At 36.4% G+C, this 25,588-nt stretch overlaps 1 protein-coding gene across 1 annotated transcript in view; it reads right to left on the reverse strand.

The window, feature by feature from the left end:
• Window positions 1-24,440, reverse strand: part of cachd1 (cache domain containing 1) — an 81,723-nt gene extending 57,283 nt beyond the window's left edge. Inside the window, exon 1 of the mRNA XM_067373498.1 lies at window positions 24,005-24,440. Within this exon, the coding sequence (XP_067229599.1) occupies window positions 24,005-24,355 (351 nt within the window). The 5' untranslated portion in view covers window positions 24,356-24,440. The remainder of the gene's footprint in view (window positions 1-24,004) is intronic.
• Window positions 24,441-25,588: the final 1,148 nt, after the last annotated feature.

Below are 25,588 nucleotides of genomic sequence, written 5' to 3' on the forward strand. Positions count from 1 at the left end.
GTGGCAGCGACAGGGGAAACTGGGTACAAACAGAGAAGATGAAAGGCCAGACAACAGAAGCCAGTCTGGGATGCTATTGCGATTTCCTGCCGCAGGTACCCCACTCCCCCCCTCCCCCTTACTCAAACTCTCAGAAGCAATGTGCTCATTGCACTACAAAGGCTTCTGCTCTAGAATGAGGCATCCTTCCCTGCCCTCTGATGTGATTTTTCTCCATCTACTTCTCACTCGCTCCCAGTTTCTAAGGACAAGCCAGAGACAAGGCAGCATTCTGCATCTGTGCCTGAATATGCAGAAATGCTTAGTATACATGATGACATAAACCTAAAGCAATCTGAATGCAACATTAAAGGCTCATGAATCCCTAAAACCCATTCTTTGAGATGTTATACTGGTTGCACATCAATGAAAACAACAATAGTACTCACTATGTTTATAAATAAGGGGAAAGTGGTTATTTTTTAGTTTTTAGGTACATTTATTTTTTCCGGTTTAAAAATCAAAGTTGAACCAACGTCACAAAATGTGAAGTATATGCATTAATTCGGAGTAGTGATTGGCTGCCGTGGCTGGAGAGTATGCATCTACGCCATCAGTTTCTAAGCTTTTCTCACATTATCCATGGAAAACACTCTTTTAATCCAATCAACTGTGCAGTATTATGTAAGAGAACGCATTACAGTGGAGAATTCAAATGTCACGTAAGACTGTTCATTCACCTCTACCTGTTCATTCACCTCTACCTGTTCTACTAGTTTATGATTCCTCAATACACAAAAGTGTTTTTTGCATTTTCCACACGATGTGGTCAGAGCTGGAGATTTTGACTACCAACACATGGAAAATATGACTAACAAAATATGTAACAACAAGCGGAGTGCAGATTAGAGGGATTTCTGCACGGAAAGCCGCGATGAGTTCAGCAACACTTGCAACGTGGATCATAGCACATTTCTGGACCAGAGCACACATGTTTTAAGTTATTACGGATATATTTCTAGTGCTCCAAACATGAACTGTGTCCGAAGTATACGTGCAAATAAGGACACTGATACAGCGGTAGATGATAAACAGAAGAAAAATGATGTAGACCGAAAATTCCAAATAGATTAGACAAAAAGTAACTATGTCTTTATTCTTTTTGTGTTAAACTTATGCGTGTCATTTTTTCAGAGATTGTAGGGCTCAGAAACATAATGAAAACCTTTTAATTGTCCTTCCTCATTTTTCATACAGACCAGGGGTGGGGAACATTGATCCTTGAGGGCCACTGTCTTGCAGTTTAGCTCCAACCCTGAAAAAAAACACTCACCTGCCTGTAACTTTAATAATCCTGAAGATTTTGATTAGCTTCAGGTGTGTTTAATTAATTAAGTAATTAATTAATTAATTAATTAGGGTTGGAGCTAAACTCTGCAGGACAATGACCCTCCAGGATCAACGTTCCCCACCAAAAGCTCTAGAAAGTTATAATGCTGATTTATTGATGTTTCTAAGAATTATTTATTAAAGTGTATTTGATTTGTTAATGATAGTTGATAGGCTCTAATTATATGATTTTTGTGAGTTTGCTGTCATAGGATTATATTTTTGGTATCACTTTACAATAAGGTTCATTAGTTAACCTTAGTTAAAGGTGCCCTAGAATCAAAATTTGAATTTACCTCGGCATAGTTGAATAACAAGAGTTCAGTACATGGAAAAGACATACATTGAGTTTCAAACCCCATTGCTTCCTCCTCCTTATGTAAATCTCATTTGTTTAAAAGACTTCCGGAAAACACGTGGATCTCAACATAACACCAACTGTTACGTAACAGTCTGGATCATTAATATGTATGACCCCAATATTTGCATATATGCCAGCCCATGTTCAAGGCATTAGACAAGGAAAGGCAGTATTAACGTCTGGATCTGTGCACAGACAAGGTAAGCCAGCAAGAACAACAGCGAAAAATGGCAGATGGAGCAACAATAACTGACATGATCCATGATAGCATGATATTTTTAGTTATATTTGTAAATGGTCTTTTTAAATGTTTCATTAGCATGTTGCTAATGTACTGTTAAATGTGGTTGAAGTTACCATTGTTTCTTACTGTATTCACGGAGACAAGAGCCGTCGCTATTTTCATTTTTAAACACTTGCTTTCTGTATAATTCATAAACACAACTTCATTCTTTATAAATCTCTCCAACAGTGTAACATTAACCATTAGCCACAGAGCATACATAATTCGAAGCATGCATACAGCATGCATGACGAACATCTTGTAAAGATCCATTTGAGGGTTATATTAGCTGTGTGAACTTTGCACTGTAATATAGTCAAGAGCTCGTGTGGCAGGGAGCAGGCGAATTAAAGGGGCGGCGGGCTGCCAAAATCAGTGTATAGTTAATGATGCCCTAAAATAGACAGTTAAAAAAATTAATTAAAAAAAATCTATGGGGTATTTTGAGCTGAAACTTCACAGACACATTCAGGAGACACCTTAGACTTATATTATATCTTGTGAAAAAGCATTCTTGGGCACCTTTAACCGCATTAGTTAACATGAACTAATAATGAACTGCACTTTTACAGCATTTATTAATCTTTGTTAATGTTAATTTCAACATTTACTAATACATTATTAAAATCTTGTTAACATTAGTTAATGCACTGTGAACTAACATGAACAACCAATGAACAACTGTATTTTCATTAACTAATGTTAACGAAGATTAGTAAATACTTTAAACTTGACAAACAGATAAACTCGGTAGTCAGGTCAAGTTTTTGTCAGTTAAGGCTTTTATCTAAAGTTAAACCTTTTTCTCATTTAATGATTTTGAAAGGCTTATTCATGTTTTTATTTCATCACGTTTAGACTATTGTAATGTTCTCTATGTTGGTGTCAACCAGGCCTCTGTCTCTCTCACGCTTGCAGTTAGTGCAAAATGCAGCAGCTTGATTTTTAACACGAACACGTAAACGGGAACATATTTTGCCCATATTGTCTTCACTACATTGGCTTCCGGTTCGTTTTAGGATTGATTTTAAGGTTTTAATGCTTGCTTATAAATCTTTAAATGGCCTAGGACCAACTTACCTTTCTGACCTTATACAAATGCACATCCCATCAAGGTCTCTGAGGTCTGCTGATTATATGCTGCTGACAGTTCCTAGAGTAAGACTAAAGCACAGGGGTGATCATGCCTTGCAGTAAGCTGCCCCTAAACTCTGGAACTCACTACCTTTATCTGTGAGGATGACCCCTAATAACTGCTTTTAAAACTAGTCTTAAAACATATTTTTATTCTTTGGTGTTTAATACGGTCTGACAGCTGTGGGTTTTTTTGTTTCCTAATTCGTAATGTTTTGTATATTGCCCTTTTTATTGTTGTTGTTTGTTTTATGACCCTTTTATTTGTACAGCACTTTGGTCAATGACTGTTGTTTTTAAATGTGCTTTAGAAATTAATTAAACGTGAAACTTAAACTTAAATACAGTAAAAAATGTATTGCCTATGGTTAGTTCATGTTAGATAATACATTAACTAATGTTCAACTAATGAATCTTGTGGTAAAGTGTTACCATATTTTTAAAATACATCGAAGTGCCCCCAACTCTGCTGTTTGTTCGTTTTTCTCCACTCATATTTTAATATTCATTTGTCTGTATAATGAGTCTGTTGTAGGTCTGTGTTTTTTGGGCCTGTTTACACCTGGCATTAAGATGCGTTTTGGTTGATCGGATCACAAGTAGACAAGATAGACACATTCCCGTTTACACTTGGTATTTAAATCCATCCCTTTTGTCCACTTTCAAACACATCTGTCCTGATTTCTTCAAGATGATGGTCTATGGGAGGGTAAATGTATGGGTTTTTTTCAGATCTTTCGATCTAATGGACAAAATAAGCTCACACAATTTCCATATGAACGTGCACAGAGATGATGGAAAAACGTACAGAGAGCAGCAGCTTTCGTTTCATCTTTAATAGCCACAAGATCACACCGAACGCTTCAAGTGCGTGTGTTAGAATGGAATTAGGAATGGTGAAAGAACGTTGTGCTTGGTACGCTTTTCGTCTTCAAACCAAACTTGCGTCTCCAGCCAACAAAGTTTAAATCCCGTCTGGCTAGCAAGCTTACCATGTTTACACATTAGGTCCGTTGGCAGAGAGTAGGTGGTCTTTTGTGGCTGTTCGAACACATTCAACCACATAAGCATTTACCCTGATGAAAGCTATCTGGTTGAATGCATTTTCAACTACCTCTGGAAGTGGTCGAAAGTGGACAAGCTCAAAATGTTTACACCTGTATTTAGCGTCATCCACTTGTGATCTGATAGACCAAAACGCATCTTAATACCAGGGGTAAACAGAGCAATTGGTTGTTGTCTCCTCTCTTCCCACCCTCTACACTCCCTTTTTCCACAGCATTACACGCCCATTTCTTCAACCTTTTTCAAATATGAGTGTGTGAACGACCAGTGCTAAAATGGGGGATTCATGACACTTTAAATGATAAATTAATACACAAAAACGAACTATAGATTGAACCACAAAGCAACTTATAACCTGTATAGTATTTATGACAATATTCATCACTAAACAAACAAGTTCCATGGTATTATTGTGGTTTGATAGACATGATTGACATGAAATTGATGAATTTGTCCAATAAAAGGAATCATATAATTTCATCACTTTTGCATCAGCTGACCAAATCAGCAGCAATTCCACTCAACAGTACAACATATTGAACAGCAGTCTATCTCTCAGAGCGTCACTTTCATTTACGCAAAATTAAATATGGTGTCTACCCTGACTAAGGTCTCTGCCTTCACAGTGTTTTTTCTCACACTATAGTCACACTATAGGTGCCTTTATTCTGCCATCCCTAATAAAAAGGATACATTAGAGCAAGAAAGACTTCAGTTTATTAGCAAACTGCTAATAAAATGGGTCATACAACAAATGGCCAAAAAGCAAGTCTATCTTAAATGCACAATATTATGTCAAAAATGTAATATCTAAGTTTTTTTGCATACATTTTTCAGTCTGTAATCTTGCTTTGATAAAAGGGTTTTAACAGATACTGAAGTGCGGCTGACATGTTTCACATTAGCAGTGAATATACTGAAGTGTGTGTTTGTGAGGGGGTTGGGTGGACGAGAAGAGAACGAGTGTAAAATGAGTTCCACATGTGATCATATAAGGGTGGACTACATTTATAATCTTACATACTTATCAGGTTAATGGAGCATAAGTTGTTTTAATGGTTCTTTAATACCAAAACTTCTCAAACGTATCTGATCATCGGAACTGAAGTAATGACACTATGCAAGGCTGGAGCAAAAATGACTTTAGTTTCCACAGTTATGCATTACTAGCACAGACAAAACATTGCATTCATATACTTTCAAGGTCTTGGACCATGTGCAGTTCAGCCTAAGTCAGTCTGATGACTGTCTGGGATGATGTCTTGAGGGAAAAAAAAAGTATGGTATTACTATAACAAAATCTTAACACATCCAGCATCAATATACTGTGAAAACGGGGATGTACATCGAGCCTCACTCAACTTACAACGTGTAGATAAATCACCTACAGAGATAACACACCCTTATGCCTGTGTGTTCTTGATCTGCTCTGGGTTGAACTTGTGTTTCAGGCCGCCCCTCCACCGAGAGAGAGACTGAGTGTCGGTGGAGGGGCCGACAGAGCCTGGGGTCCTACAATAACAAAACCTCTTTGTGCAAACACTGAGGGGCCCGTTGAGAGACCGGGTCACGGAGCGGATTCTCTCGCAGATCTCCAACTCGCGGCAGCCCTGTTTTTTTTCTTCTTTTTTTTTAGTCCAGCAGACAGGATATAATGGTTTCCACATGTGAAGGGGGCCCAAATAACAATGACAACAGTTGAGAGGCCGAGTGTTTTATTACCTTGAATTTCTGCGTACAGCCATTGCTGCAGGCTTACAAGATCCAAAATGCACAGCAAAAAAAGAGGTATACTTAGTGTAAAATGTTTAGGTAATAAGCTGTAGAAAAGAAAGAAAAAATGCTGTGCTGTCACTACATCATACATTTGTTGATACCAACTGTTTTTATGATTTTCAAACCTAAACACTTTGTAAATTATGATTAAAAGCAATTTAGGAAATACAGCTGGCTAACATAGATGAGATTTTGTAGAAATTGCAAGTGACATGATTGAGGAGTCTTAGAAGCATCAGTAAAAATGGTTTTAAAATGAAAAACAAATCACTGTATAGCATTGTTTTCCATCCAAAGTGTTTATGAATTTATAGTTCTTCATTATAGCTATGTAAATTCCAGCTATTATTGCATATTAAAAACCTATAAATAGCTGTAAGTTAAAAAATTAAGGAAAAATGTAATGAAAAATATATAAAACAATGTGGTGGTACATGAAAAGGAGGTTTTAAAAGTGTAGGCTACATCAAACTAACAGAACTTAATTGGTATAAGTGAAAAACTGAAAACAACTTCAAAATAACAGAAGTCTAGCGCTGAGCAGCATTCAGTAGCGACTCAAGAAGCAACAAATGTCATCCACTTTGCCACATGTAGAAAAGAAATAAAGTGCTTGTGTATTATCAAGTCTTTTTATCACTTTGAGGTTTCAAATGTAGTTAATGATCTTATTAGCACCATGGCAACATACAGAGAAGAGCAAGACTTTTAGAGTCTTCTGACTAAAAATAGGGAAGCAGACACATCTGCTTCTAAAAGCTGTGAAGGTAAACATGAGAGAGACTCAGAGTCTGTAATCTTTCCTCTCGTGGGGTGTTAAATTTTAGGAGATGAGCGATGTCTGTATGTCAGTGGTGAAGTCTGAGCTTCAAAAGCTGAGCATAATTCACAACTCGCTGGAAAAACATAAAAGGGGGAGGAAGAGGGAAAAAAAATTGAAAAAAAAAAAAAAGAGGTCTTGGAGTCAACATCCCTGTCTGACATTCCCAGAGCTCATCCATCTATGAGGGACGATGGAGACACTGCTTCATTTCCTGCTACACTGGCAGGGTCTGCCTAGAACCAGATCATCCAGATTCTCATCAGATGGAGTTTCCATTCCATTTCTATTAAAGTTTAAATAACGTAACATGTAGCGTAACACGCAACGTAACTCGCAACGTAACAGTTCTTGAGATTTTGGCCTTTCCTCATTCAAGTAAATAGAAACTACCTGCATAGCAAATAGTTACAAAAGTGGTGTTACCAAAACGGCCACCATGTAAAGTAATACCATACTATTGTTTAAAAGTCTACTAACCAGACATAGTATTTAGGATTGAGCTTTACAGACTGTTCATCAACAAATAATTTATTTGATATTCAACAGTAATGGTTTTGTTTTTCCCTGTCTAAAATCCTTAAATGGTTTTCCAAAACATTTGTTTCCAATCCGCTGAAGATGAAAGTCAAACTTCAGGACTTCAAACCTGGGCCTTGTTAAACAGAAATACCATTTGACAACTTATAAAACTTTATTGGTGGATCAAAGTAATAGATCAAAGTTCTAAATGATTAGTTAAGAGTTTCTTGGTAGCAAACCTAAAGCAAAAAACAAAACCTCCCATTTGAAAACTTTCAGAAGAATTAATCCATAAATGTATGCAGACCTACTAAACATCCATACACATTCTCCATCTTGGGCTCAAGCAGTTTTTTTTTTTTTTTCTTTAAATCACACACAGGTGTGATCAAATTGCAACAAGGAGGAATTTTGTGCCGTGTTTTCAATTATCGTGCTACATGCGGCTTATGTTGCAAGTCCTGGACCGTGCGCTGGCTACCCTGGCACTCATGGTGGTGTAACTTTCCAACTACCTCAACCCACAACGCCCACAGATGGTCTGGGCAACGTCGGGCTTAGCTGCCCTCTGTGCCCATTCTCCTTTAACACTGCCAACACAGTCAGACACACACCAACAGATCTGGCACCTGTAGTCATAATTACACCCTTGTAATGTTCTTCATCTGAAGCTTTTGAACCAGGAATGGCTAAATATGAAGCAAGTGAGGTGAGAAAACCTCGAGGACTAGAGAGCAAACACTGACTAGAAAAACAGCATGGTAGAAGACAGGATTTCTGCCTGGACTGAAGGACAAATCTCTTTTTCCACATAAAATATGTAATTCAGATCAAACATCCCATAGAGTCAGTTTGAGTTTACGGGAACAAGGCAATCAAACTGTGACTGCAGGCTTGTGAAAGCCAACATTTCAGCACCATCAAGCTTAAGCAAACAGACCTCTCCTATAAACCAGCGATCTGCTTTTTTATTCAGAAAACGTAATTCTCATTGCTTTGATTGCATTAATTCAACCACATCACTTGGGAGAGCCAAACTGAATGAAAACACGTATAGCAGATCAAGGGTGGTCCTCTCACTCTCTGTTTTTGCATTATATTAAAATGTGAGGTCACGTCTACATTCTGCATTCTCTCGAGATTGTTCCTCTGGACAAAAAATATGACTCTGAAGTCTTTCAGGTTGGATACACAAAAAAAAAAAAAATTAGTTTTAAGGACCTTTGTATTAAAACGTTTGGAAAAGCCTGAAGTGGACCTCACAAGATTAGTAGCAAAATTAATTAAAGTATTAGCTTATGTCGTTCCAAAACAGTTTACCTTTGAAACACAAATTATGATATTTTCACCAAAACTTTAGGTTACACTTTATTTTGACATAGTTACATTGTACTTACTCAAATAAGTACTAAGTAATATTAACTATATGTCCTTACTATAGAGTTACAGTTAGGGTTATGGTTTGATTTAGGGTTGGTTACCTGTAACTATGCATAATTTACTGTTATTACTATAGTAAGTACATGCAGTAACATGTTACTATCCACCTTAAAATAAAGTGTTACCAAATTTGAAAGTTTCAAAAGGTTCATAAAGAGAATGTATACAAAATACGCATACGCATACAAAAAAGTTTGAGTTTGCCTAATATATGTGTGAGTACTGTGTGTAATTATTATGTATATATAAATACAAACAAATTAATGTATATAGTTAGGAGAAATATCGTATTTATGAACAAAATATTTTTATTTATATATAATATAAATTATATACAAATATAAATACATATACTTGTAAATATTTTCACAAATATATACATGAATGTGTTTGTATTTATATATACATAATTACAGACAGTACTCACATATATTAAGCAAACTCAAACTTTTATTTTGTATACGATTAATCGTTTGACAGCCCTAATTTATCCTTACTATAGAGTTACAGTTAGGGTTATGGTTTGATTTAGGGTTGGTTACCTGTAACTATGCATAATTTACTGTTATTACTATAGTAAGTACATGCAGTTACATGTTACTATCCACCTTAAAATGAAGTGTTACCAAATTTGAAAGTTTCAAAAGGTTCATAAAGAGACTGTAAAGGAATTCCATATGAATCTAGCAGTTTAATCCAAGACTTCTGAAACGACACAAAAGCTTAACATGATGAAGAGATTTAATTTAGGCTTTTAACAACATATAAACATTGCTCAACACACATACATAGAACACATCAAATATGGTAAACAAGAATCAAAACAGCTAGTCTCAGACAACATATTCGCCAGTCTGTTCAGTGACCGTATTCATGTTGCACACAAATCTAGAAAGCATTCCTGAAAATCACATGGTCAAATTAGATTGTTTACTACGCAACATCCAAGAGTCAGGGTGCACAGATATTAATCAGTCTGTTGGCAAACAAAATTGTTTTTATATTTAATGTTCAATAGTTGCTAGGTTTGTCAAAGTTCATCTGGTTTGTGCAGGGTGCGATTTGTGAAAAAACCAGGGGGGCCCGAAATTTTTTTTTTTCCCTTTTAAATTGAATCATAAACCACAGTTTTAACCTTGAGATTTGAAGTATTAGATAGATTAGATAGCTTGATATTTGACCACTATTTACAATGAAACTAATAGGAATGAAAAATTAATAGGTAGTTATTGATTTTTTAAATAGAATAACGAGATACAAAGCTCTACATTCAATCGCGTTTGCTCCCATGTATTTTTGATGATACTGCATACACATACAAACTTTTAGTCTCCAAGCGCGCACATATGGAGAAATACACGTTTATGTCAGATTTCGTTAGACAGAACAGAACCAGGGCCGTATGCAGTGTTTCATAATTACAGAGGTCACAAAAAGTCGTTTGCTAGGGGGGTTCGGGGACATGCTCCCCCAAGAAAATTTAGATTTCCCTGGTATACATATGTGCATTTTAAGACGTTTTAATTCCAACAAATTTAATAGCTTTAAAACCATGTCAACAAATGAGGCGAAGTTGGAATGTCCGGCTGAAAAGTGTCCCATTTGTTGTGGTCGTAAAGTGACAGTTCTATATAAACTAAGCGTTTTAGATTGGCGATGTTTTAAAAAAATATTCTTATTTTTGGTATTTTATATGCTCTGTTGGTGGTTTGTGAAGTAGCACCACCCAGGGGGGATATTTATTTATCCCCACCAGTGATAAAAATAATTCAGCAGAAGCAGACCAGAAGGGGTTTGTGGAACCAAATATTTGAAAGATACTCAGTTTAAGACACTTATTTGCAAGTACCAAAAAAAAAAAAAAAAAAAAAGTACTTTGATATTTTTCCCTGCTATTTCGGCAATGCTATGCTGTGATCTTTTGTTCTTGGGATATACTGTTTGACAATAAACATTTGTCCTTCCTCTATCCTGATGACCTGGAGTCACTTGTCATATAGTGGTGACAGAGCCAGCAGACAGAGTGGCAGTGGCTCATAGAGGGACGTTTGTGGGGCTGTCACTTAAGAATGCACCATCTTTCCCCGGAACACTGACCAACACTACCTAGAATTACTGTACACATGTGCTTTGTGTTATAAACTGTATAACACACTTGAGTGAGTATTTTGGTCTGTCTTCCCAAAAGAAAACTTAAATGTGTATATTTGCTAAAAGATAAACAACTACTACAGCAGCACACAAATGACCTCAAAGCAAACACACATGGCCTAGAACCCCACAAATCTTTAATTCTGATTCCATACAGCTCCTAAATGAATACCCAACACAAGGCCTACAAGAAGCAGCACATTCCAATGATCAGGGAGAATCATTCCAGTCTGGGATCACTGCTTATCTCTGGTTATTCTCGGATCAGTAAGACAGAGCAGGATCCTGCTGCTCGCTTCAGTCCAGAGGACAAAGGCTCTGTTGGCTGACTGCCGGATGTGAACTCATGGTGCGTGGTGAACACGCTCAGATGGACACAGGGGCTTGGTTACAGACAGCATCAGTGAGGGACAGGGGCCGCTCTGATACCCACATGCCTGCCTTTATAAAGGTCCCGACATACTCACAGCGAAGTTCTTTTTCGTTCTTCGCTTAGGGGTAAAAGAAATATGTGAGCAACGGTATATTGTTAGTGAACATCCCGATGGCGCCCACACTGATGAGAGTGGTGTTTAAATGAATATGTGCTGCATGCTTTCCTCTTAACTAAATAATCACACAACAAAATGAGAAAACAACAAGTATTTTTTAAAATAAATCATAAGATTCTGACCATAGCAACATGGAGATGTTTGCACAAGCTCTACAATTTGGCATTCTATTAGTCACGTCATGTTTATTTATATTAGGACTGTCAAACGATTAATAGCGATTAATCGCATACAAAATAAAAGTTTGAGTTTGCCTAATATATGTGTGAGTACTGTGTGTAATTATTATGTATATATAAATACAAACAAATTAATGTATATAGTTAAGAGAAATATCGTATTTATGAACAAAATATTTATATATATATATATATATATATATATAAATAATATAAATTATATACAAATATAAATACATATACTTGTAAATATTTCTCAAATATATACATGAATGTGTTTGTATTTATATATACATAATTACACACAGTACTCACACATATATTAAGCAAACTCAAACTTTTATTTTGTATGCGATTAATCGTTTGACAGCCCTAATTTATATAGCACTTTATACAACAGAATGCTTGAAAAGCAAGCAGCTTTACAGTATTAAACATTACAACCTCATTTTCTACAATAAAGCAGCTTTCTAGTGTATTCATGTTCATGTCACGGAGGTCTGACCTCGACAGACTGAACAGAATAAATGAACCAGAGAAGATTTCCACGTCAAAGGGGGCGGAGCCTCAGAGCACACCTACCTTGTATGCAATCACCATGGACCAATAGTACGAAGGTATTTACCAGTCGGAGCGAACTTTTCTGAAAACTAACTTCGTTTTGGCCTGATTTTGATTGAAATGACGTCACATCAGTTCGTTCTTCGATTTTGCTTGAAGTATATATCAGGGCCTTGAGTTTATTACACTCTTGCAAGGTACTATGCTATAAATCTTCAATATATGTCCAGGAAACTGTTTATTCTTGGCATCGAACTAAATATTAGGTATGAATGGGGTATAAAATGTTTGTGATACAATAACTTAAACAACATCAGGTAGTCAACAGGCCCAAAACTTTGGAAGTTGGTGAATATTTGCACATTTACTAGATGGAAACATGTTAAGCTCAATGTGGCAGTGACATGGCGAAACATTTGGCAACAAGTAAAATAACTAGAAAAACAACTTGTGGGAAAAACTGTACCTCATTTGCCATCAATTATTTGTATAATACCTTCGTTTCAGTCAGGTTTGCATGCACATGTTCATGGGGAATGGGTGAGGAAAAATAACTCAGTCACTTTGATTTCTCTTTAAATTCTCTGCCAACGACAAGCATTGAGAACGAGACAGAAAAGCTTTTGAATCAGCAGTCTGGAAATGTAATCGACACGGTTTCTGTCAGATTATACACCATGACACCATTGCAAGGCTAAAGTTTGGCTGATCAAAGCTCTGGGGACTCACGAACAAATTTTTCCTCACGCAAATATGCATTTGTGCACAATCTGGTAAACTCACACCTAAGAAAAACATGATCCAAAGTCTTACAGCAAAGACAGTAAACACCTCAGGCAACCAAAGATATATTTGCTGTCAAATCATTGCTTACATTCCTTTGCAACTGCTCTCTAAATGATGACATTTCCACCGAGAAAGCTGCCAGGATTAATTCAAATTGTAAAAAAAAAAAAATAAAAATAAAAAAAAAAATCCAGCTAAACACAGGAATCTGACACTTGGTTTTGGCACCATCCATAATGGTTAATGAAGTGAAGACATTGCAAACAAACTCACCTAATCATCTTTGAGGAACTCAAACTGAGATGAAAATCAGATGAAAGATGTGTCAAATCATCATTTAAACACAACTGAAGGTCTGATTCCGGTTTGCAGTGTAGTAAACTCACTCATTGAAGTAAGTAAATCAAGACATAACACTGATATTAACAGATTTTAACCACCAAGACATCAGGTTGAAAGCGATGTACAAAAACAGAACAATACAAAGTAGTTTTGCACTGAAACAATAGAAGATATAATGCTGAATCAAATAATTATGGTGTTTGCAGTTGTTGACTGAAAGGGTTAGCCTATTTCACCGTAAAATGAAAATTTTGTACTCACTCTCGCATCGTTTCAAACCCGTAAAACTTTTCATCTTCGGAACACAAATGAAGATCTTTTTGATGAAATCTGAGAGATATTTGTCTCCATAGACTGCCTTTGCAACTTTATCTTTGCCGCTTTAAAAGGATCATAAACAGATCTGAAAACTAATCCATATGAATCGAGCGGTTTAGTCCAAATTTTCTGAGGAGACTTGTTCGCTTTTTATGATGACAGATTTAATTAGAACAAACCTCTTCCAGAAGCTCAAACATGCTGTGTAACACACGAGAATGAACCTCAGTGGTTACGCAGCACATTTGAGCTTCCCATTAAAAAGCTACATGATAAAATTTTATATATATATTATATATATATATATATATATATATATTATATATATATATATATATATATATATAAAAAACTTTCAAAGGATTAAATTCATCACAATTATTTAATGAATGAGGCACACAAATTATGACAAAGCCCTATAACAGACAATTAATCGGCATAATCGTCAAAGCCCTAAAACTGACAATTAATCGGCATAATCACAATTATTTTTCAGACAATTAATCATCAGCTAAATTTTATAATCATGACAGACCTAGATGAAATGAATATTAATTTTTTGACCCTCTAGTGGTTAATAAACAGAACTGCACGCGTCTTGCGGAGAAACATTCTAGCCGGAGCTACTTTTCTCCGTGTATGTCTATGGCGAGTCACGAAGTTACTGTGATACTCTGCGGCGAGTCCTACCAGTCCAGTCTGAAATAGTCCGAATATAAACACTTATTAATTCAGGATTCAGGATAAGACAAAAACACGGTTTGGAAAATGGATTCATGTTGTATATTATCATTATATAATTTTAGTAAATTTTTAACACAATAAAAGTTGCGGACTGCAGCTTTAACATACATTAAGCTGCTTAATATTTTTGTTATAAATGTGATACATTTTTATGAACTCAACTGGAAGTTTAAAAGAACAGCATTTATTTATTTTCTATTAAGTCTAAATTTATTGAAAGTCTAAAAGTCTTTAGTTCTGATTTCTTTCAAAAAAATAAATAATAAAAATTAAAAAATAAATAAAAAATACTGACCCCAAACTTTTCAATGGTATATATGTGTGTATATACTTATCTGCAAAACCACTTGCAATACTATAGTACCACAGTATTACATAACTACAAAAGGAAAATAACACAGAAACTGTAATAAAGCCTTTCAACAGAGTAAACGTGCATGCAGAGCCCACTGCACATTACTCTAAGTGCCTCCATCCAGACACCTGCATTCCCACAGTTCTCTGCTGCAAATTGTTCATTACACACAGTCTTCCTTTCAGCAGACACCAGAGACCAAAAGCGCTGTCCCCAAGACTCCTGTAAAAGAGACGCTGGCACTGGACCAGTTCACACACACACACACACACGAGTGCCAAGCGGTCCGCTGCCGGGCACGATTCATACATCGAGCACAAACATATTCTCCTTCTCTCCCACAAGCTTGCTGTCTCTCATTCTCTCTCAGGCACAGGCACCTAGTAAAACATGCAGTAAATTGGTCCCCACTGCTAAAGCAATCACAAGACAAGGGCAGTTTATCTGAAACCACACTGCAACATCTCCAGGGAACATGAATCAATAAACAGAAGAATTACGTTCGAAATGCTCGTAAATAGTCCACGCATACTCTAATAAAGTCCACACACACAAACGTTAAGCGGCAACTTGGGTATCGTGGCCAATAAAAATTCTTTTTGATTCCCTTTTCATGTTTTCATATCATAGAGGGGAAATGTACTCTCGTGCCTAACACCCAAGTTCATCTGCTGTGCTAACGCAGGTGTTGCGTTACCAGTCAGTCTGGGTAGATAAAATGACTGTCCTTGGCAAGCAGCAGCCCAGCTCGAGACAGTCATAGCAAAACACAGCTGCTGCTTGTTGCTCTAGCAGCTTTCCTCCTTTTCCTATTGCACATTCAAAGCAGGAACGCTCCTTTATGTCGGCCAATTAGTGGCCTCAGAGTCAAGGTTCTTTTTATCTTTCAAAGTACACACTGTAAGAGAGAGATTCAAAGTTCAGACACTATCTTAGGTCATTTCCTGCTTCATCTTGGGTGGCGAGAGGGTGCCAATCTTCAAAATGGAATAAATGAGATTAGAACTACCTGTACACTAACAACAAAAAGCACCAAAAAACAATCAGTGACTAGTCAGTTAGTTTTGTTGTTTTTGTTCAACTTTTTTGATGGCTGGATGATGAATACAGAACTTTTCAGAGAGCATTTTTGCAAGGAATGTTCAGATATTACAATTCTGTTTGATATAAATAAAGTGATAATTATGTTTGATTTATCGTTATGGCCAATAATAAAATGGTAAATACTGAAAGTAAAATATTAAAATAAGAAATATCTAGAAATAATCAAAATATAAATATGAAACATGGATATTCATAAAGCCTTCATTCAGTCTGCTAAAGATTAATAATTTAATAACACTGTTAAATGTGGTGTTATTAAAATTAACTTTAAAAGAGTGAAAGATGACAGCAAAGTCAATCTAAATGTAAAACAGTCAGAAATTAGATGTTAATAAAATAGAATAATATTATTATTGTAATGGTATGGCATCAACATATCATACATCCTTAATTTTTGCACACTGACAACATGTTGTGTCTTATTTAGGACTTAAATATTAAGCAAAACCACAAGTTAGAAAAAAATGCCAATCATAAAACGCTAATAGAGTCTCATGAATAAAAAGGAAATGTGCCCCAAGTGTCACAAAGAGGAATTCCCACCTACCCTCTTATCTCAAAGGTTATCAGATAAAGGGGTCTGGATGGGATGCAAACTACTGACCTCTGTATTTATGGATCCTCTTTAATCTCTAAATCAGGGAGTGACCCCTGATCAAACACAGTGGGCGCTCTCATCCTCCCTGTCTTAATCTCTAAACGCATCCATCTTCTATCTGAGCTCCTTCCTCTCTGATGGAGAGTACATGTTTTGCCAAAATTCCTCAATATACAGAACATTGTCATTTATATATTAAAGTTGCTTCCTGGAACTAATAAAACACTGTCTGGCATAGGGCCACTTTAGAGAAGCATAAAGCAAAAGAATCGATGCCTAGACAGAGTGTCTGTTAAATGAGAACTTTAATATTGTGAACGGCTTAGAAAAAAAGAGATAGAGATGGATGGTAATAGCAGGTGTGAATGTGATCCAAGCGTTCAGGATTAATGAAGTGGAGTTCATTCATTCACTCACTCACAGTGAATGGGTTTGTTTCCTCACCCTGTCATTTCAGGGCTGTTCAGACCCCCGTCTACTCCTCCCACACCGAAACATTCCTGCCTCAGACACTTCGATGCCCTATCAAACTAGCCCCCTATATACATAATACAAGAGTCTCTAGAAACTCAAACATCAATTCAAAATACACATTCTCTAAACAATCAATAACAACCTGAGAAATCTACTCCAAGATTAATTCAACAGCCTTTAAAGTGAAGATAAAAGCTGTAGGAAGACTAAACAAACTGAGTTACAACACTGATGCGTTCTCAAAGAAAAAAAACTAAACAGCCCCATCACTAAGATAGAAATTGTTCAGACAGGCAGAAAAAATAAATAAAAAATTTGTTGTTGTTGTTGTGGCCAGACTCAATTTTTTTTAGTTGTTGAAGTTGAAACCTGAACAGCAAGACATGTTGTTGTTGTTTTTTACAAATCCAATCAAAATGTGGTTTGAACTTTGAAGTCTGATTGAAATCTGAATTTCTGCTCATGTCTAAATGGTCAGACAGGACTTAAAGGATTAGTTCACTTTAAAATGAAATGTACCCCATGATTTACCCACCTTCAAGCCATCCTAGGTGTATATGACTTTCTTCTTTCTGATGAATACAATCGGAGTTGTATTAATAATCACCCTGGCGCTCCCAAGCTTTATAATGGCAGTGCAAAGAAAAAAGTACATCCATCAATCATAAATGTACTCCACACGCCTCATGGGGGGTTAATAAAAGCCTTCTGAAGTGAAGCAATGCATTTGTGTAAGAAAAATATCCATATTTAAAGTAAAATAACTAGTTTCTACCAGACCGCCGTCCGTATTCAACTTACGAAACAATCGCAACTGACGCAAAGTTTCATTTCGTAAGTTGAATATGGAAGGCGGTCTGGTAGAAGCTAGTTATTTTAATTTATAAAATGTTAAATATGGATATTTTCTTACACAAATGCATCGCTTCGCTTCAGAAGGCCTTTATTAACCTCCGGAGCTGGGATGGCTGGGATGGCTGGATGGATGGCTGGATGGATGGCTGGATGGATGGCTGGATGGATGGCTGGATGGATGGCTGGATGGATGGATGGCTGGCTGGATGGATGGGTGGGACTTTTCTGAGCTTCATACAGGTGGTTTCCGTGCATTATAAAGCTTTATTCTGTGCGTTATTACCTAGGATGGCTTCAGGGTGAGTAAATCATGGGGTATTTTCATTTTAAACTGAACTTATCCTTTAAAGTGATTCAGATTTTTTTTTTTTTTACTTGAAACACATTGAATATGAATTACACAATGAAGGAATATATAAATAAAATAAAAATATGCAATAAAAATATTCACCCTCACATCAATCTAAAACTGGATGCCTTTGAGCTCAAGAAATTCAAGAACATGTCATTTGAATAAATGATTTACTTGTTTTGCCAAAATTTTCACCGGCCCTGCCACGCACAAAAATTCTTGTTTTTGTTATGTTAACTCATGTAACATTGTGTTCTAATAAATACGCTTATTATGAAACCAAAACTTTAAATACGAGTGAAATTTCACAATTATTGATTCCAATTAACACCAAAAACTACTAGCCTAACATTATTAAAGACAAGTTAACAGTCACTAATAAAATAAGAACCAAAACAAACTACAAGCATAGCACAAACAAATACAAAAGAACAAATATACAAATTATATAAACAGTGCTTTAAATGTTTCAGTTAAGTCTATGAGTAGTATTCAGGTACAGAAATTGAATAATCAAATGTTAAATATCAATGCAGATCCTTAATTGACAACCAACTTTTCAATCCTATAAGTTACTCTGTTTACTCAAAAGACGAACAACAACAAGAGGGTTATCGAGATGGTCTGGACCCTGGAGAGAGGGGGCTGTCAGTTTGAAAGGAAAAGAAGCAGAAATGAAAAATAGTCTGGTGCAAATGCAGTAAGGGCCCTTCTCGTCTCTCTGTGAATGTGAGACCGTATCAGAGGAGAGGGGGAAGGAGATCACAGTCCCAAAAAACATAAAGGTTGAAGAGAGAACAAGCACCAAGCCACCCCGCATAGTCATCCAACAAACACCAACACAGACACACTTCTGAGCGCAGTGGGGCCCCTGGTCTCCCATCCCCATGCCCCTTGGGATAGGGTAGGGTGTGTGAAGACCTCCCTATTGAAGACTCTGTGATAAGGCCTGATGTCCCATCCCAGGTCGACCCTGTAGGAACTTACTGAAAGAACCTTTTGAGCGTTGCACAAAGGCCAGTTCCCATGAAGCTTCTATTCTTCCCTACGTGTGTGTGAGAGAAAGAGCCCAAACTGATTAAAAAAGGCCGGTTAATTACAGCTCCTGGTAAATAAAGGCACTACAGAAGGCAGGCTCTTCTCCAAGAGAAAGGGTGGGGGGTTTGCCTCTGGGAGATTGTGAATGAAAGACCTCCTCTCAAAAGCTTCCACACTGCAGACTTTCTAACTAGGTCGTTCAATAACAGGCGCATCCTAGCCGTGCAATGAGAAGCCCTCTTGGTGAAGTTTTGAGTGAATGAAAAATACGCCACAATGGCTTCGCCGAGGTTTATTTTACCATGGTGATACCCGGCGAAAGGACTGCTGGGGTGGCCTTTTTTTCCCCTCACCGAAAGCCCAATTAAAGCATACAAATGTTTTGCTGCAATGGACGGCGAAGAACGATCCCTTTAGATTGTTAACTTGAGTCTGGGAGTGGTTTCATTGGGATACTGAAAATCGCCGAGGGGACAAAAGGACAGGGACAATAGAGTGAAACATAAAGCAGAAAAGATATGGGGAAAAAACAGGCCAACATGTGTACAGAGAAACCGAAAGAGCGACTCTTCTGCTGCCATCATCACTAATTGGAATCAAACAGCTGGAGGAGAAAAGCAGGAATTGCTTTAAAATCACTGACTGCTAGTGCTACAGAAACGCAAACCATATTAGACTCTGAGAAAGTGACATTAGACTATGAATTTTTGTACGTGAGAGTGAGGAGTGAACTCAAAGACCTAAACACAAGCAACACACTGTAACTCTACACCTGCCCTAATATCATAATGAAGACTGTAAAATGTCATGTGTTGTGACTCTCCAAAAGTTTAATGAATGACATTTTTTGAATATTTTTGATATTTTATGATTAATAAGTCATGTGTACTTTCGCATGTATTAATGCAGTAAGAACATTTTTTATTAAACAAACATTTCTTTTTACTTGATGGTTACACCACATGACTTTTTTTTTTGTCTTTTTTTTTGCTAAAATGGTAAAAAGGTTTATCAAAACCATATGAAATATGAACACAAAAAGACATTTCTAAGAATATGTTCTTGTGTTTTAAACTGAATATTTTTTAAAGATTTTTTTCCTTTTTCTTTATTCCTGACTGACATTTATATACACCACCTTTTGAAAAGATTGGGGTCAGCAAGATTTCTTTATCAATCATTTTATTCAGCAATTATGCATTACATTCAGAAAGTTAGAGTAAAGATATTACGATTTCAAATAAATGCTGTAAAAAAAAAAAAAACATGGTTTCCACAAAAGTAGCTGCACAATATTTTCAGCATTGATAATAACCGTTTTTGAGCACAATTCAATATGAGCTGAAATTTTAGCTTTGCCATCAGATGGATAAATTACATTCTAAAATATATTAAAATACAAAAATGTTATTTTAGAAATGTAATAATTTCACAAAAGAAATGTTTTACTGTCTTTCTGAAAAAATAAATGCAGCATTGGTGAGCATAAGCAACTTCTTTCAAAAACATGAAAAATTCTTAGTGACCCCAAACTTTTGAAGGGTAGCATAGCATTCAACTAATTTCACTAGCAATACTGTTTCATAGCAGGTAATTAATGATAAATAAAATTTTATTTGTCAGAAAATTCGTCTATGACCCCAATTTCACTATTGGGTCAGCAATAAGGAAACATTATATCTAAATAACCAAAAAGTACTATAGTACTGTTTATATATATATATATATATATATATAAATAAAACAAAAAAGACATATAATACAATATTTCCATGGTATTCTTTAAAGTACCATGCAAATACCATACCATAGTATATTAATATTAGCTTCATGACATATCAAATTACCAGAGTAAGACCTTCTGATAATCCACTGTACCATGGTACTGCCATAGTACTTAGGGTCAATGTTGAGTCATCGTAATAATCTTCAACCAATTCTACGAAAACTAATTATACACGACCCTCAGAAGCTAATGGCAGGTCAGGGTTCTTCTGATCAAAACCAGTGGCCGTTCCCCTCAGTCGAGCATGTGCACTTAAGCAGGGAGCAGTTCCAAAGGTCACAGTCACAGAGTAGTGGACAGTCAACACAACAAATACTTCAGAGCTAATTAAGCATGGCCGAGGCCCGAAAAGCCTTGGCCTCACAAACAATCTACTGTTACACACTCATCCACTGTAACCGAATTAGCTAAAAAACTTGTAGATGTGTGAGCAGTTCGGCAGTGAGGAGGGGGTGGCCCATCAGATTGTACTTCTTTGAAGGGGCCCCAGTGGCCGTGAGCTGATGGATGGACTGTCGTTAACTGGATGGGTCATTTGCAACGGCTCTGTCTCAATGGGCTATTTCATCAGAGATCATCCCACCCAGAGACTATGAAATGTGCTTCAAACCAGGACTAATTTGCATTGATGAATCCAGCACAAAGACTGATTCCTAGACCAGTCTGTAGAGAAAAATCCAAGATCTAAACATCACTATGCGATATGAAGACGCCAGGAATGAATAAGCCATTGTATAAGCCAGTCCTTTAAATTTAAATAAGGATGAATAAATTATGACAACATTCATGTTGTTCCAAACCTGTTTGATTGACTTTCTCTTGTGGAACACAAACAAGACTTTTTTTTTTCCTACAATGGCAGTCAATGTGGTCCAATGTTGTTTAGGATCACACTGAAACTTCAAAATATGTTATTTGTGTGTTTCACAGAGGAAAGAAAGTCATACATGTTTGGAATAGGTGAGTAAATAGCAAAATATAAATTTTTGGTTGAACATTCCCTTTAAATTTCAGGTGCATCTAACAGTTTTTTGGATTTTCCTATGACCACAGCACAATTTTCACTATCACAATCGTATCACAATAACACTCAGCTATTAGATTTTATTCTGACTATGTTCATTGATGTGGGAGGAAAGGACACTAAAAATAAAAAAGGATATGACAAGCACCAGCCAAGTATGCATAATCAATCCTCTAGCCCGTCTCTATTACTTTTTACACACACTGATTCAAAATTACCATCATTATTCAATTAGGAGGCCTCAGTTGAAATAGCCTCAACTTAAACCACAGCCACCAGTCTGATGGACGAACAGAGAGAGCTCAGACATGCCTATCAGTCCAAATAAAAAAGCAAATATACCCAAGCTGAAATTTTATTTACAACTATCAGTACACTTAATTGAGTATTTATGTGAGCAACCCATCTTAAATTAGGAATTGTCAGCTTAAATAAGATTGCTTGCTATGAGAAAATTACAGAATACTAAAGATATCAAAATAAAAATTATTAAACAACCTCTAAAAAAAATAACTAAATAAATTGTATTATATATATATATATAAACAGTGGTCATTAATTGTGAAGCATGAAAGATATCTTCTTAAATAGTGACATTTTGTTCTGTCGTAAACGAAATGAATCTCATTCATTAACATCAGACACTGGGTTGGGTCTTGAATCAGGTGTAAAAGAGTTTGTAGATACACAAGGTCAGATATGTTTTTATGGGCACAGGAATATTTAAACTGGAAGCAGAGTCTCGTTTGTGGGAAATGACTCTTACTAAATACATGGCTTAATGCATGAGAAGAAAAATGGATCTCAATAACAGATATTCGGTGGAGGTTGCCAATTTGTAAATGTGCCTGCATGAGTAATTCATTCATTTGATTTACAACCAACTATAAGTCCAAAGGGAGCAGGGAGAAAGAGGCCAAAAAAAAGTGTGAGAAAGAGAGAGAGAAAGAGATTATTAACATCTGAGTGTGACAAAGAAAAAAGGAGGAGCTAGGACAGCAGTATAGTATGCCACAGATGAAAGGCCATTTGGGTCTGGCCCCCTACTGCCCACCTCTGTGCGCGCTCCCTCTGAAGTGCGCGCGTTTACACCAACACATCACAGCGCCATAACAAATTTGCCATTTGTTGCGTAAACACACTTTTTTCGTAATTCATTGTAATGGCTAAAGGAATATGTTTATGCTTAATAATATCCGTATGTCGAGCTTGAAACTTTATGATAGAGGGTTAGGACAAAAAACATATAATTAGTGTGGAATTGGCATGAATTTCGCACACACTACGGTGTACATACGTAATCTGTCTGATTTTAGTGGCGCCAAATCATTGTAGTGCACATCAGTCTTTACAAAAAAAAAAAAAAAAAACACACACGGTTAGATATTTTTAAATAAAGAATATTTGCTTATATAATGACCCAAAACCCCGCGTTAATATAAAAAAATGTCGTTGTAAAGGAAACTACACCAATAGAATTTTCTAACACACGTTAGTGAAATAAATGTCTGTTTACAAAATGCAGATATGTTCATACATTGACTGGAGGAACTAATGGGACACTGCAGATGTTTCGGAAAAAATGTACACGGAGAAAGTAAACAATTAATCTTTCAAATGCAGCTTTTGCATTCATATCATATTTGCTTTTAAAGGAACCAATGCACGCAAGCGTGACTGCAAACAGTCAATCAATAAACGTGCAATTGTGAGGACTGTCATTACGTCAACATGTTTTTAAATGCCCAAATAACTCCGAAATGAACAGTCTTTACATTTTATAAACAATTAAAACCATGGAAATAAGCATGAAGGTATTAACGTATATAGAAATGCACAATAGTATAGGCTATGACAGAACATGACTATCCTAAATAACGTGCACTTTATTTCACACTTTCAAAGTTATTCAAGATAATTAGAGCAAACTAAGCTGTCTAACAAATATTACAGATTATAAATGTATAAACGTGTATTAAAAGACACAAGCTTAAGTTTTAAAAGGTTGTTGTGTTACCTGCATGGTGAGAACACCCAGCTCCTGAGTAGACAGCTTCTTCATCTGCACTGCCAAAACTTGAGCCTCTTCCAGGATCGAAAACTCACTATCCGCACCACAAAATCCACCACAAACAAGCACCAAGAGGGCGACTAGGCTCCACTTTGAAATCCCCAGGTTATTCCAGTATGATCGCGAGTGTGTGCTCCACGCCGCGAGAGAGAATCGAGATCCTGTCCGCGTACGACTCGCCATTATGGCTCGATGCGCTCCTGCACGGGAATAGCAAAAAACTTCACCGATTACTTCCCAACTTTCCCTTTCCACTTCTCCCACTTTCCGAACTCCAGCAGGGTTACTAAATTGCATCAAGGCATAGTTTTAAAAACTCAAACGCTGGTAAAGCGGGCAGCATTAGTTTCTTTGGCTGTTGGCGCTGGGTTAAGTGAGTGTGTGAGCGAGTGTGTGTGTGAGCCGGAGCATCACAATAGGAGTGAAAAGCAGGAGGCGCGCCATCCAAACACCGTCATGGATTCGGCAGAGCAGCTGGATTTGGATTTAATCCTGTAACGTTGAGACTGGGGTCCCAGGGGCCCCTGATTTGTTCGTTTGAAGTATTTTCAGCAGTCAAAACCTCCTATTTTTGCCTTCAAAACAAAAAGTAAAAATTAATTGCACAGATCTTATTGAGGCTTTAACCATGTTTTACCAAAAAGTAGACACTTTTTGTTACTTCATAAAAGAAGATGGTAGAAAAGTAATAACATTTGTATATTTGGGGTCAATCTGATACCAAGAAACCCTTGTAAAAAATATAATATTAAAACAAAACAAAACAAAACCTAAACAAATTCAAAAAAACGACTGACAAATCCACTGCTACATTTTGTGTCAGAGATTAATTATTATAGGGGAATTTTTGGACCATTGAATTGTTTTTTTCAGTGGCTTTTTACATTTATATAGAAACTTTTTTTCTTTTGAAAAGCACATCATATATTTATGTAAAATACTTTAACTGAATAATGTATTTCAATCTAAACTTGTTCTTATTGTCAATCTAAACTTGCCCATAAAATCAAATTACCATTAAACAAAAGTAGCTGTAAATAATACACAAGATATCACAATAAACATTCCGTTAGAATAAACTGTAAATAATGCAAACTGTTGCCATTAATAGAATATGGAATAGAAGCATTGAATAGAATATTGTACCGTTTAAGATTTGATCTCAGAATAGCAAACACCATGCCTTTGAGACCTCAAACAGACATAGCAATCTTGAGATCCTGTTTATAATCAGTTTTCATGAAATTAGTTAAAGTCAAGAAGTATCAACCTGATATTTCCATGTAAAGTACGTCTGTGAGCTATCAAAAGGGGCTTGAGGTGTTTCAAACCCAAACTGCATGAGGGTTAACCAAGAACACAATCAAGATGTTGCCTATGTTATTGCAAAACTTGCAAAATTCACTGCACTCAGCTATGGCAGGACAAAATGTGTGGTTTGTGGGGGCATTACTAAGATATGCACATGTCAACCTCAGAAAAGCACTGGCCTTTCCAATAAGTTATGGCAAATATGTCATCCGAACAGTG

The sequence above is a fragment of the Chanodichthys erythropterus genome, chromosome 21, assembly GCF_024489055.1.
Source record: "Chanodichthys erythropterus isolate Z2021 chromosome 21, ASM2448905v1, whole genome shotgun sequence".
Taxonomy (NCBI): Eukaryota; Metazoa; Chordata; class Actinopteri; order Cypriniformes; family Xenocyprididae; genus Chanodichthys; species Chanodichthys erythropterus.